Genomic DNA, 12,947 nt, shown 5'->3' with positions numbered 1-12,947 from the left:
TATTTTATATTTTCACAAATTTTTACATTTTATAATTTTTATGTTTGTATTTTTCATAATTGTCACTGTTATACAATGATTAAATTTCAGTATTATTAATATTTGCAAAATTGAATTTTAAATTTTAAACACCTGATATTTTATGTTAAGACATTAAATAATATTCATACAAACTTGTGCATTAAATAACATTGTAGTAAAATAATTTATTACTTTCTATTATCATTTTAATGCAATCTTTGATCATGGTGCCCTTTAACCATAGATACATTTATCTGGCTTTAAAGTTGATAGGTTCAATTGAAAATCCAAGTGATTTCTTGTTTTTGTGAGGAAACAATGGCTGCATGAAATGGATTCAACTTGATGCAACAGTGAAAATGCAGTAACATTTTCTCAACAATTTTAAAGAGGTAGAAGATATCTCCATAGTCTCTGAAGTTAAAAATATCTACCTTAAGATCTGCTTTGAATTGTCATCGCAACATAATTCTAAAATTTCCCTTTAATTTATAATTTCTACATTATATACATTTACTTTGAATGGATTCATCATGTATCCCATTTCTCTCTCTTTTTCTCCCCCATCCCTTTTTCCCACAATAGCTACCCCTTCTCAAAGTAGTTCCATCCTTTTTTGTTTCGTTCTTTTTTGCAAAGAGAAAGATGAATGTGTATAGTTTGTACATGTTGAAGAGACTGATTTACATGGTTAATGTGGCCATTTTATAAATTACTGATTATTAATTAAATTAATTAGGAGTTATTAATTCAAATAATGTAATCTATATTTTCAGCCATCTTGTGCCCTTTTCTGGAATGTGACTTCTTGCAGATACATACTATGTGTGTAAATATATATCATGCACAGATATATAGACATGCCCAAATTTATTGTATAACGTATGACTTCTAGACGGGGAAGGTATCTGGGGTCTTCCAGATATAATCTGTCTTTGAAATAGCATGAACCATTCCAAGAATGCATGGATTAACCAACTCTAGGAGAAAAACAAAAAATTTCAAGAACAACCCACTCTATTTGCATATCCCCAGATTATACTGGCAACATCAAACAATTCAATGAATTCAATAAAATTCAATAAAACATAAATTCTACAAATATATACCCGTGTCTCTAAAATGTGCAGTTTCTCTTATTTGGTTTGTAAGTTCCAACTACTAATACCTACTTGGCAAGATTATGTCACACTACAAATAATGATCATGTTTAAATGACATGCTGTGCCAAACCAGTTATTGATGTACAAATAAGACTCAGTAATTCCTCTGTAAAACTGAGTTGACGCAAGAAGAACATTCTTGGTAACACCTGTTTAATGTTTCTAATGTTAGGTGTCCATTTCAAGTCCTTGGAGAGAATGGAACTTAGAAACTTCAAGGTCTCTACTATTGATACTGTGTTGCCTAATATTGTAAGAGGTGGTAGAATAGGAGAGCTTCTTCTAAAATCTATTATATCATCTCTAGAGTTTTAAGAGTGTTCAGTTCCAGACTGTCTGGCTACACCACAGATCCAGTAGATCTACCTCTTGTCTATATGCAACTCATCATCATCATCATCATCTTGAATGAGACGAATGACTGTTGTATCACTTACAACCTTCAGCAGTTTAACAAAGGGATCCTTCGAGATGAAGTCATTGGTATATAGAGAGAAAAGTAATGGAGGGAGAACACAGCCCTGGGGGGGCTCCTGTGATAATTGAATGGGTGTTCTATGTGATTTGCTCTAGTTTCACTTGCTGCTTCAAATTTATTAGAAAGCTTATAATCCATCTATAAATATGGTTAGGACCATCAGGCACAACTAGCTGAGTCAGTTTGTAGAAGAGAATTTCAGGAATAATGATGTTGAACACTGTGCTGAAGTAGAAAAAGGACCCTTACGTAGTTCTATCATCTGCACCTCTATAACTGTCTGGTTTGGTTCTGCAACCCAACAGGACAAGCATAGACTTCAGAGGATAACTAGGACTGCGGAAAAAACAATTACTACCAACCTGCCTTCCATCGAGGATCTGTATACTGCACGAGTCAAAAAGAGGGCTGTGAAAATATTTACAGACCCCTCACATCCCGGACATGAACTGTTTCAACTCCTTCCCTCAAAACGACACTATAGAGCAGTGGTTTCCAAACTTTTTCAGTCCACCGCCCCCTTGGTAGTACAAACTCATCCTCAGTGCCTCCCAGCCAGGGGTGGGATAAAAATTTCTTAACTGGTTCTGTGGGCGTGGCCTAATTTGTGGGTGTGGCTTGGTGGTCACATGACCAGGTAGGCGTGGCTTGGTGGTGGACTGCCCTCCAACTTTGCTCTTCTTCTCCAATGCACCACCGCCACCGCGTTCTAGGACTGGCAAACCAAATACAAGTGGTCCTCGCTAAATGGCCAGTTGCTTAGCAAGCGTTCTAATTTATGACTAACCTTCCCAGAATTACTTGACCTGTTTTGGGAGTTTTGACAGCCAGGCATGCATGCGCACACACACTCCCTTCTAACCCTACTGGAGCATTCACTTTCTCCTCCCTCCCTCCTTCTTCTATCTCCCCCTCTCTTTCTTTGTCTATCCCTTTTCTTCCTTTCTCTCTCCCTTTTTCTTTCCTTTTTTTCCTTGTCTCTTCCTTCTCTTTCTCTCGCCCTCCATATCCCATTCACTTTCTTCTCCCTCCCTCCCTCTTTCTTTCTCTCTGGACTGCAGCCACACCTAAAAAAACATGTGGTGGCTGGAGGCTTTTTGCAGTGAAAATTACCAACCACTGGCTTTGCTTGTTCTACTTCTCCAATGTGCCGCTGCAGCCTCATTCCAGGTGCTGGCCCCGCAGGTCCACCCCACTGAACCCGCTGCACCAGAGGGACTTGCCCAAGCAAGTCTGAGCGGAGTACTGCAGTAATCAATGGGGTGAACCTGCATGGCTGACGCCTAGAACGTGGTGGCGGTGGTGCATTGGAGAAGAAGAGCAAAGTTGGAGGGCAGTAATGTCCTCTGCAAAAAGCCTCCAGATGCTGCATGATTTTTTTGGTGTGGCTGGAAAAAAAGAAGCAGCATCTGGATGCTTGTTGGAGCGAAAATTACCGACCTTCGGCTTTGCTTCTCCGCCTCTCCAATGTGCTGCTGTGGCCGTCACGGTTGTCACGCATGCACAATAAGGACTGACTGGGCAGGGAATGGAGGAGTGGGAGGAGAGGAGCAGGGCCAGCCAGGGGCCCGTTTTACCAGTTTTCCAAATTACTGGGAACGGTAATAAACCAGTAGAATCCCACCCCTGAATTGCGCCCTGTGAGGGACCCACCTCCAGCACTCCTCTGCCACCCCTCTCACCTCTTGTCGCCCCCCTAAGTCATCCCACCACCGCCCACTTTGGGAACCACTGCTATAGAGCACTGCACATCAGAACAACTAAACACAAGAACAGTTTTTACCCAAGCCGTCACTCTACTAAAAAAATTATTTCCTCAACACTGTCCAACTATTTACAAAGTCTGCACTACTATTACTATTAATCTTCTCAACACTCCTTATCGCCCATCCCCTCCAACTTGTGACTGTATGACTGTAACTTTGTCGCTTGTATCCATATGATCTATATCGACTGTTTCCTAGTATCATTTGAGTGTACCCTATGACTATTATTAAGTGTTGTACCTTATGATTCTTGACTCTTGACAAATGTATCTTTTATGTATACCAAGAGCATGTGCACCAAGACAGATTCCTTGTGTGTCCAATCACACTTGACCAATAAAGAATTCTATTCTTTGGTGATTCAAAATGTTGTAAGATGTAATGCAGTGTCATACTGATAGCATCATCTGCTGATCTATTTGCATGATAGGCAGATCATCAAATTGCAGTAGATATGTGATGGCTTTCAGATGGGCCAACACTAACCTTTCGAAGGTTTTCATAACTATGGATGTCAGATCCCTGGTCTGTAGTCATTCAACTTTTTGATGGAGGGTTTCTTGGGCACCAGAATGATAGTAGGGCGTTAGGGATAACCAGTGAGACTGATTTGATGCCAAACATGTTATTGAGAATATTATTTTTTAAAAGTATTTATTTTAAAAATAGCAGGAAATATTTTAGCTGACTACTACAAAATTGACTGGGATATCACCCCAGATATCTGTTCCACAGCAACCTTGACTGTCCTTGGTTTGCGGAATCATATATAATAGAAAGTAAATTATTCAGTTTCACCAAATGTGGCATGTTGCATGGACATTTTCTCTAAGCTCATTCAACACAATGAGCCAAAATGTAGTTTGTGGTTTTAACTTACCATGCTTGTTATCTTAGCTATTATAGTTTGTAAACTACAATTTAATGTGAGGAACCCTGCTTTAATAAACAATGGTTATATAATCTATGATTTACCGCAATGTTATTGTTAAGCATGTGTCTGACATTTACAATATAACTTATTAATTTAAAAGCTACTTTTCCATGATCAACTATTTAACTTTCCATATCAAGTACAGAGTCTTTGCTGACCTGCGATCCTACATCAACTCTTGAGACTAATCATACATTAGCCTTGATTGTATTGTGGGTTCATTTAAGTTGCTTTACAAAAATCAGCCAATCCCTTATAAAAACAAGGATGTGTTAAAATACTACTGATTCTCCTTCATATAAATTATTAAAGAAAGCTTACCTGTAAAGTATTTGTATCCCATATTTTCAGTGTTTTATCAAATGAACTTGAAGTAAACATGCCAGTATCATGAGGATACCATTGAACAGTCTCTACGCTGTATTTATGAACACCAGGGTGGTTCCTATAATGCAGTTATAGAAAAGTAAAATTGACAAGGATGATTTTCTGTAATAATGCTCAGCAAATCTGAATATGTTAATTCTTTCAAAACCTAAGTAGCAAACCCCTTGCAGGAAGAGCTAACATCAGTTCAAACTGGAAAGAAAGAATAAAACAGCTCAAATACTATACTAACTGTAATTCTACCTTGGTTTACTTTAATGTAATAGAGCAGAACCTAAGCTAGCTCTGCCACCTACTGGGTAAATCACATAATTAAAAAAGATACAAAAATACAAAAGCCTTCCAAAGAAGATCTTCAAGAAGGCCGTCTCTCTCTGGCCATCTCCAGCAGTTTTCAATCAGCTTCACCTCACAGCACACATTACAAAGATAGGACTTCCAGGACTTGAAACTGGAAATGCTATGGCATAAAAAAAAGAATGGAGGCAGTCCTGCTGGTGATGTCATAGAGGTAGGTTTCTAGCTGAGATGGCATATGTACAAACCTGTTGTGTCACACCAATGTGTTGCAGCACAATAGTTGATAACCAAACTTTGCTCTAAATCAAAGTGTACAAAATTAGGAGCCATTAGGGCAAACTTGGACGCAATGGATCAATGCAGATGAGAGCAAAGTTTATTGCTCTGTACTAGCTCTGAAGCAAAGAAATGTTCTAAATATATTAAAAGAAACATAAATATTGTTTTCTTTACTGGCTCTCTATGGATTACAAGAATAAAACATATGTTAAATCCTGCAAAAAAACCATACATGATAAAAGCCTGGAGACAATGTTTGGTAAGATTCTAGGATTGCTACCCTGTTACTCTCAGAATCTAGTGATTTTCACATGGTTTGACTTATGATGATGATGATGATGATGTGCCATCTAGTTGGTGTTAACTTTTAATAACCACATAGATAAGATGTTTTACATGACAACTACATTAGTATTCCTGCCTCCCATATTCTATGTGAGTGAATTGGCTGGAGGGAGATTGGCTGATTTAAAATTGCAAGCCAAAACATCAAGGTTAGAGAAGACTGCCACAAGTATAATTTATTGCTCCAAGAGAAACAGAAGCTACTGTGGGCAGATAAAACAAAGTATAATAAACTTTCTCTCCTGCTTTTTAAATTTATTTGCCTGTGATAATTTATTTTTCTTAAGTTTTCCCCCCAGTTTATTGTATACTAGTTTTGTATCTCTACCTCAAAATGACAGGAAAACTATACTACCAATTTTGGCAGTTCTTTCCAGAGATTGCAGGAAATGATTCAGGGATGATTACTTGACTATCCATGACGTCAGACTGGCAATCCTTTCCATCAGAACATCAGATTGCTTTATGCCAACCTTCACCTGAACTCAGATGAGTCTGCACAAGTTACCAAAATGCCTGTTTTTATACTCTTTAGGACAAACTGTATATCTGAATAATCAAAAACTGTAAAAGGTAGTCCTTGACTTAAAATAGGGCATTTATTAACCATTCAAAGTTACAATGGCACTGAAAAAAGTGAGTTATGATAATCTTTCACACTTGTAACCGTTGCAGCACCGCCATGGTCACATGATGAATATTCAGATGCTTGGCCACTGACTCATATTTATGACGGTTGCAATGTCCTGGATCATGTGATCACCTTTTGAGACTGTCTGACAAGCTAAGTCAATGGAGAAGCCAGGTTCACTTAACAACCATATTACTAATTTAATTGCAGTGATTCACTTAACAACTGTGACAAGAGAGTTTGTAAAATGGGGCAAAACTCACTTAACAAATGTTTTACTTAGGAACATAAATTTTGGGCTGAATTATGATCACAACTTGAGGACTACATGTAATGGTGACATGTGGGAAATAGTTGTTTCAAGTTTCCTATTACAATAATCACACTCTTACATTTTAATTTTTTATATATGCATTGCATTCCTTGCTTTGTCCATGTGCCTCCATTTTATATAACTAATTTCCTTTGGAACTTTGAACTGCATTTAAACCAACCTTGAAACTTAATGGCAACTACAAAGAATTTCAGTTTTTCCCCCTAAATGTTTAAGTTGGAGTTAAAAAATGAAATAAAAAACTGTAAATTTGGTCTGTCAAACAATCCATAAAGGACAGCTAAAGATCAATCTTGTTGACTTTGGTACAAGATCATATTATTAGAAACACATGCTGACTATGCTATAGCACAAATTGTGCTAACAATAGTTTCTTAAATAATGTTTCATTTATTTTGTTGACAAAATATGAGTTAGCAGTGAACTATAAACATGTAATGTAGGTAACATATTCATAAAAAGTTTTTACATATACACACCTTCCCACAGAACAAATCACTTTACAGGTGTAGCATGGTGTTCTGTTGAAGTTCTCAAGGTCATACAATACAATAGAACCGTCAGAACCACCTGATAACATACTGTAAGAAAACAAGTTATGAATCAATTCAGATGTTGTAAGCTTTACTCCTCCCCACCAAACATGTAATGTTATCTTTTAAAAATTGTTGAAAATTAGTTTTTTACTATATTCTAAATACTAGAATACTAGAACATTTTAATTAATATAAAATTAATATATATTATTTTTGATATATAATAACATATTCATTTCAACTTGATTTCTTGTTTTAGAATACCATTTTATGTGCTATGTCAACTCCCCTCCAAATAAAAAATATTTAGACTGAAATATCTGAATAATGATTTTATAATAAAGGGTTCTTGATATAGTTTAAAAATTGTTTTAAAACAAAACAATTTTTTAAGAAATTTTTATTCAGATATCTGCAAATATTTTAAGGCACACAATTTTTCATACTTGTCATGTTCACATGACATGCTAAAACAGTGAATCGGGTAAAGAAATTATGGGTGTACTACATCCCTGCCCAGAACTGCTCCTGGGCCAATCCTATGCAGACCTTTATCTTCGTTTCAAGTTTACCTAAGCCTTGATGTTCTGTCCAAATATGGAGTAGCAATTATTTCCGTTAAATTGACTGTCTCTCTGATTTGGAAATGGCTCGGTTAATGCTTATTTTGTTATCTGCCCAGATTCCATTTTCACTAGCCAGACAAAAAACTAACCACAACTAATTTTGTACTGATCCTTCTAGGTGTTGGCACATACCCATACAGTAAGTAATAAATAAGCTACCAACACAAGAATGCTTAGAAAATGCACCCAGGGCTGTTTGAGTGGAACATATGGGATTAATCAAAAGGACCTCTGAACAAAAGTAGTAGCAATAACACTTAGACTTACATACCACTTCATAGTGTGTGTTTTGTGTGTGTGTGTACGCACCGAAACAAAATAAATATACAGGATATCATGGATTCATGAAATTTGAGAAAATGCTTCTAATGACAAAAAAGTTAGCATGAATTTAAAAATGCAAATATTTTCAAATTTGTTCAGTAAAATACATTTCATTACAAAGCATAATAAATATACATACTATCGATTTTCAACAGGTTCAATATCCAAGGTATTAATTCCACTTCCATGAATTCTTTCAACATCTTTGTTCTTATTTAACTCCAAGCTTAATACCCTTTAAAAAAGGAAGTATTGTAAACAAAATTAAAATTATATATTTGTTACTGAAATGCCATCAAATTCTTCAATCCACTACATTGACCAAGGTTCTATCTGTATTGATGGAGGAAATAGCATATTACACATACTAATATGTATCTGAAATTTATATGAATTACAGTTAAATATTTGTCATTTTAATACTTGTAAATCAAATGTGGAAATAACAGACAAAAAAGAATAAAGATTATATTTTACAATTATGTCAATGTCATTTGAGGAATAAATGAATAAGTAACAATATGCCATTATATGTGGAATGGCTATCAACATGCAGAGGGTAATATGCAATACATTTATGGAATTACAGATTTTTAGTATAGGTAAAAATCCACACTTACACAAAAGAGGTCAACCCTACAATTTCAAAGGATGCTTGGACTGTCATTCCTATTACTATTTTTACAGAATACATTATTTAGAAAATAGTTCTCAATAACTACAATATCAATTTCTTTCAAAGTAAATTGCAATCCTAGATGCATTTGCTAGTTTTGGTCATTCAATGATTGAGAATTACAAGCATATTGTATTTCTATTTGTGAGCTGCACCATTATATTCACCATGTAATTTTTTTCTGTAATCAATTAATTACATCAGTATTATTTCATCCTTTCTCAAACTTAGAGCAGTATTTTGAGACTTATTTAGCAAATAACCTTAGAAGGAAAGTTGTGATCACACAAATGGTTCTCTCCCAAACATTTACAAATTGCATATTTAATGCATGGGGGAAATATAATCGTACCAGGTTTTTAACATTTCATTATAAGGCTGCATAAATCACATGAGCACACATTCGTAGGTCACCTTATGTACCTTTTCCCATCCAAATGCCATTCTTGAATCTGCAGCTAGATTGATGGAACTAGGGGCATCAGTTCCTAATTGCAGAATGAAACAAAATTCCCCCTGAAATAAAGCTGAAAATGAGCCTAGTTATAGCACATACCCATACAGTTATAGGCTAAATATTTGTAGGTGGTGAGTCTTTGACAGATGTACACAATGAAATTTTACTTTAATGTATGCCAATCAGTGTCTGTTTAAAGTGACAAAGTTATTTTAAGTTCTATGTACAACAAAGGATGCTTGAACATTCATATCGATTAAGCATTTTTGCATATTGTGCCCATACGGTTCTTCCACTTTCTAGGAATGGCACTAGAAAGGGAGTTTCGGCTCCCCTCTACATAGTGAATCTAGCTCATGATCAATCTTGCTTGCTCATTTGTGTACTTGCAAGGAAGGTTAGTCAATGTCCTTTCCTGAAATTCTCTCCCACATGACACCTTTAGTTTAGTTTTCTTTATTGTCATTGCACCTCATCAAACACCATCTTCAGTGCACATCATGACCATGAAAATAAACACAAGCACACATTCTTCACCCTCCACACATTGAACTGAAAACCCCCGACACTGCACCAACACTGCACTATACAGTAGAATTCAAAAGAGCTACTGCCCTGGGATAGAAGCTGTTTTTCAGCCTATTTGTCCTTGTTTTTATTATTCTGTACCATCTGCCAGATGGTAACAGTTCAAAACTATTACATTTATATTATAATATTAAATATTATATTATATTTCAGACTTATTAGTAAGATGGTATTATTATTATCAGGGCCTACTAGCAAAGAGAGCTTTACAGCTCTCTGGGCTTACCGTGGGACTAGACTCATAATATTCCGAATTTCTAGCTGATGCCTTAACCACTACAAGTGGCTATGGAGATTCTCACTCATCCAGGTCATCAAGCATCCAAGGTGCTTTTTCAACAGACAATTGGACTTTCTTGTTTTTTCTTTGAAGCCGTTTCGCTTCTCATCCAAGAAAAGCTGCTTCAGCTCTGACTGCAAGGAAAATAAACTCTTCCATTCCCCTCCATTCAGTCAGAGCTGAAGCAGCTTTTCTTGGATGAGAAGCGAAACCGCTTCAAAGAAAAACCAGAAAGTCCAGTTGCCTCTTGAAAAAGCACCTTTGGGACACTACTTTCAAGTAGCTCTCTTTGCTAGTAGGCCCTGATAACTGAAGATGGCGTTTGATGAGGTGCAATGACAATAAAGCAAACTAAAGATGTCATGTGGGAGAGAATTGCAGGAAAGGAGATTGACTAACCCTCCTTGCAAGTAAACAAATGAGCAAGCAAGATTGATCATGAGCTAGATTCACTTTGTAGAGGGGAGCCGAAACTCCCTTTCTAGTGCCATTCCTAGAAAGTGGAAGAACCGTACGGGCACAATATGCAAAAATGTTTAATCCGTACGAATGTGCCCATGTTCAAGCATCCTTTTTTGTACATAGAACTTAAAATATCTTTGTCACTTTGAACGTACACTGATTGGCATACATTAAAGTAAAATTTCATTGCATACATCTGTCAAAGACTCACCACCTACAAATATTTAGCCTATAACTAGGCTCATTTTCAGCTTTATTTCAGGGGGGATTTTGTTTCATTCTGCAATGAGTCTAGTCCCACTGTAAGCCCAAAGCTAGCCGGGTAGCCCTGGACCAGTCCCTCTCTCAGCCCCAGGAAGGAGGTTGGCAAACCACTGCTGAAATCTTCCCAAGAAAACTGCAGGGCAGGTGCCCAGGGAGTCGCCAGGAATCAACATTGACTTGAAGGCCACGATCTCGTATCTATACCCAAGAGAGCCACCCCACGACCCCGGGTCTGAGGCGTTTGTTTTGACGTGGAGGTTGTGCAGGACCCTCCGTGATTCTGTGTGTCCTGAGGAGACTAAACGCGATCCGGCTAGCCGCTAGTAGGAACGCGGCTTTACCTCCTCGTAGCCTCCGCCCGTCGGAGCCTCAGCGGGTCATCTACACCTGCCTGACGAGCGGAAAGAAAACCCAACATAGCCGGAGAGGAAGGACCCGCAACAACGACGCCACCATGCCTCGAAATTATCTCGTGCCCGTTGGCTCAAAGCGTCGCTCTCTTAGCCAATAAGAACCCTTGGCATTGAAACGTCATTGGTCAGGAAAGCACCGGCTCAGAAAGCGTCGAACGCGTCAGGTTCAGGAAAATATAGAGAAACGTATAAGAAAAGATGCAGAAAAGCGGCTTTTCCTTTGCAACTTGTAGTGTAAATTCGAAATACTTCCCAAAATGCGGTCTAGAAAATAATTATTCTCAGGAATTTTATTAACAGAGAATCATTTAGCCGTTAGTAAATTGGGGTTTTAACATGAAATAGCTTTTTTTAATAGAAATGCAGGATGTGTTTTCTTCAATTTTATTATCTCTAATTAACAGGACGGACGTTCTGGGCCTGAGGGAGATGTGGGCGTGGCTTTCGACGGAAAGGGGCGGGGAGGAGTGATTGCAGCGCGTCTGGGGCGCCTCGCGTGCCGTTCGCGTTTGGGCAGAGGGAATTGGGGAGCCGCTTCTCTGGTTCTGCGGCTTCGCAGCGCCCTTCGCCTGGCATGAGCGGCGTCTGGCGGTTTCTGCGCTTGCTAAAGCAGCGCTTTATCGGGCCAGGGAGCGAGTACGTGGGCATCGACCACTTTGGAAACAAGTATTATCGGATCCCGCAGCACAAAACTTGGGCAGGTGAGCGAGACGAGATGATCGCCCGCGGTCGGTCGTATTTGCGCTCCACTTCGTCTCTGGTTTTATCCAAAGCGGGGTTTCCTTAATCGTGGTTTACAAAAATTATCATTGGCTGGCACTCCAGAGCTGGCTAGGCAATAAACTATAGTTCGTGAATTACAATAGCCATAGCCGATATAAACTGGGCTAAAACTTTGAGAGGGGTCTCGGAGTCCTAGTGCACAACCATTTAAATATGAGGCGGCAGTGTGCTGCAGCTGCCACAAAAGCCAACACAGATCCCGGCTGCATTAACTGGGATATAATCAAGATCACGTGAAGTGTTAATACCACTTTATAAGGCCTTGGTAAGGCCACACTTGGAATACTGCGTCTGCCATAATACAAAAAAAGATGTTGAGACTCTAGAACATGGGTCTCCAACTTGGCAATTTTAAGACCTGTGGACTTCAACTCCCAGAATTCCTCAGCCAGCAAAGCTGACTGATGAATTCTGGAAGTTGAAGTCCACAAGTCTTAAAGTTGCCAAGGTTGGAGACCCTTCTTTAGAAAGAATGCAGAGAAGAGCAGCAAAGATGATTAGGGGACTGGAGGGTAAAACATATGAAGAATGGTTGTCTAGTCTGATGAATTATTATTATTACCTTTATTGTCAGAGTACAACATGTGTACAATGAGATTGGCTGAGCTTCCTTTCATGCCCCCCAAACACAACTCACAGTGAAGACAGAAGTCCCTAACCCAGTCCCAATCTTACTACACAATGTGACCTTGTTGCACAATGCACCGGCCCTGCAAGTCTGTCATACTATGTTGGCATGAAGTTATTTTCTGTTCAGAAGTCTGACAGCCCATGGGTAGAAACTGTTCTTCAGCCTGTTGGTGTGGCTGGCAATGCTTCTATATCTCCTACCTGATGGTAGGAGAGTGAAGAAGTGCTGACCGGGATGTGAGTCGTCTATGAGAGTTTTCCTCATTCTTC

At 38.3% G+C, this 12,947-nt stretch overlaps 2 protein-coding genes across 3 annotated transcripts in view; one reads left to right on the top strand and one right to left on the bottom strand.

Annotated features, from left to right (window-relative positions):
- Positions 1-11,341, bottom strand: part of ERCC8 (ERCC excision repair 8, CSA ubiquitin ligase complex subunit) — a 33,040-nt gene extending 21,699 nt beyond the window's left edge. Inside the window, exons 1-5 of one of the 2 annotated variants that reach the window (XM_087927244.1) lie at positions 11,193-11,321; positions 9,224-9,327; positions 8,264-8,359; positions 7,118-7,219; positions 4,684-4,807 (exon numbers count right to left, since the gene is read on the bottom strand). In XM_087927244.1, coding sequence (XP_087783370.1) covers positions 4,684-4,807; positions 7,118-7,218 — 225 coding nt within the window. In that variant the 5' untranslated portion in view covers position 7,219; positions 8,264-8,359; positions 9,224-9,327; positions 11,193-11,321. Of the gene's footprint in view, positions 1-4,683; positions 4,808-7,117; positions 7,220-8,263; positions 8,360-9,223; positions 9,328-11,192 lie in introns of both variants that reach the window. The other variant, XM_026717033.2, reaches the window with a different exon arrangement.
- Positions 11,342-11,696: 355 nt separating this feature from the next.
- Positions 11,697-12,947, top strand: part of NDUFAF2 (NADH:ubiquinone oxidoreductase complex assembly factor 2) — a 44,932-nt gene continuing 43,681 nt past the window's right edge. The window contains exon 1 of the mRNA XM_026717044.2: positions 11,697-11,965. Coding sequence (XP_026572829.1) covers positions 11,839-11,965 — 127 coding nt within the window. The 5' untranslated portion in view covers positions 11,697-11,838. The remainder of the gene's footprint in view (positions 11,966-12,947) is intronic.

This window comes from Pseudonaja textilis, chromosome 2 (assembly GCF_049901715.1).
Source record: "Pseudonaja textilis isolate UNSWEBS1 chromosome 2, rPseTex1.2, whole genome shotgun sequence".
NCBI lineage: Eukaryota > Metazoa > Chordata > Lepidosauria > Squamata > Elapidae > Pseudonaja > Pseudonaja textilis.
The sequence above is the reverse complement of the archived record's forward strand: the minus strand, read 5'-3'. Positions and strand labels throughout refer to the sequence as shown.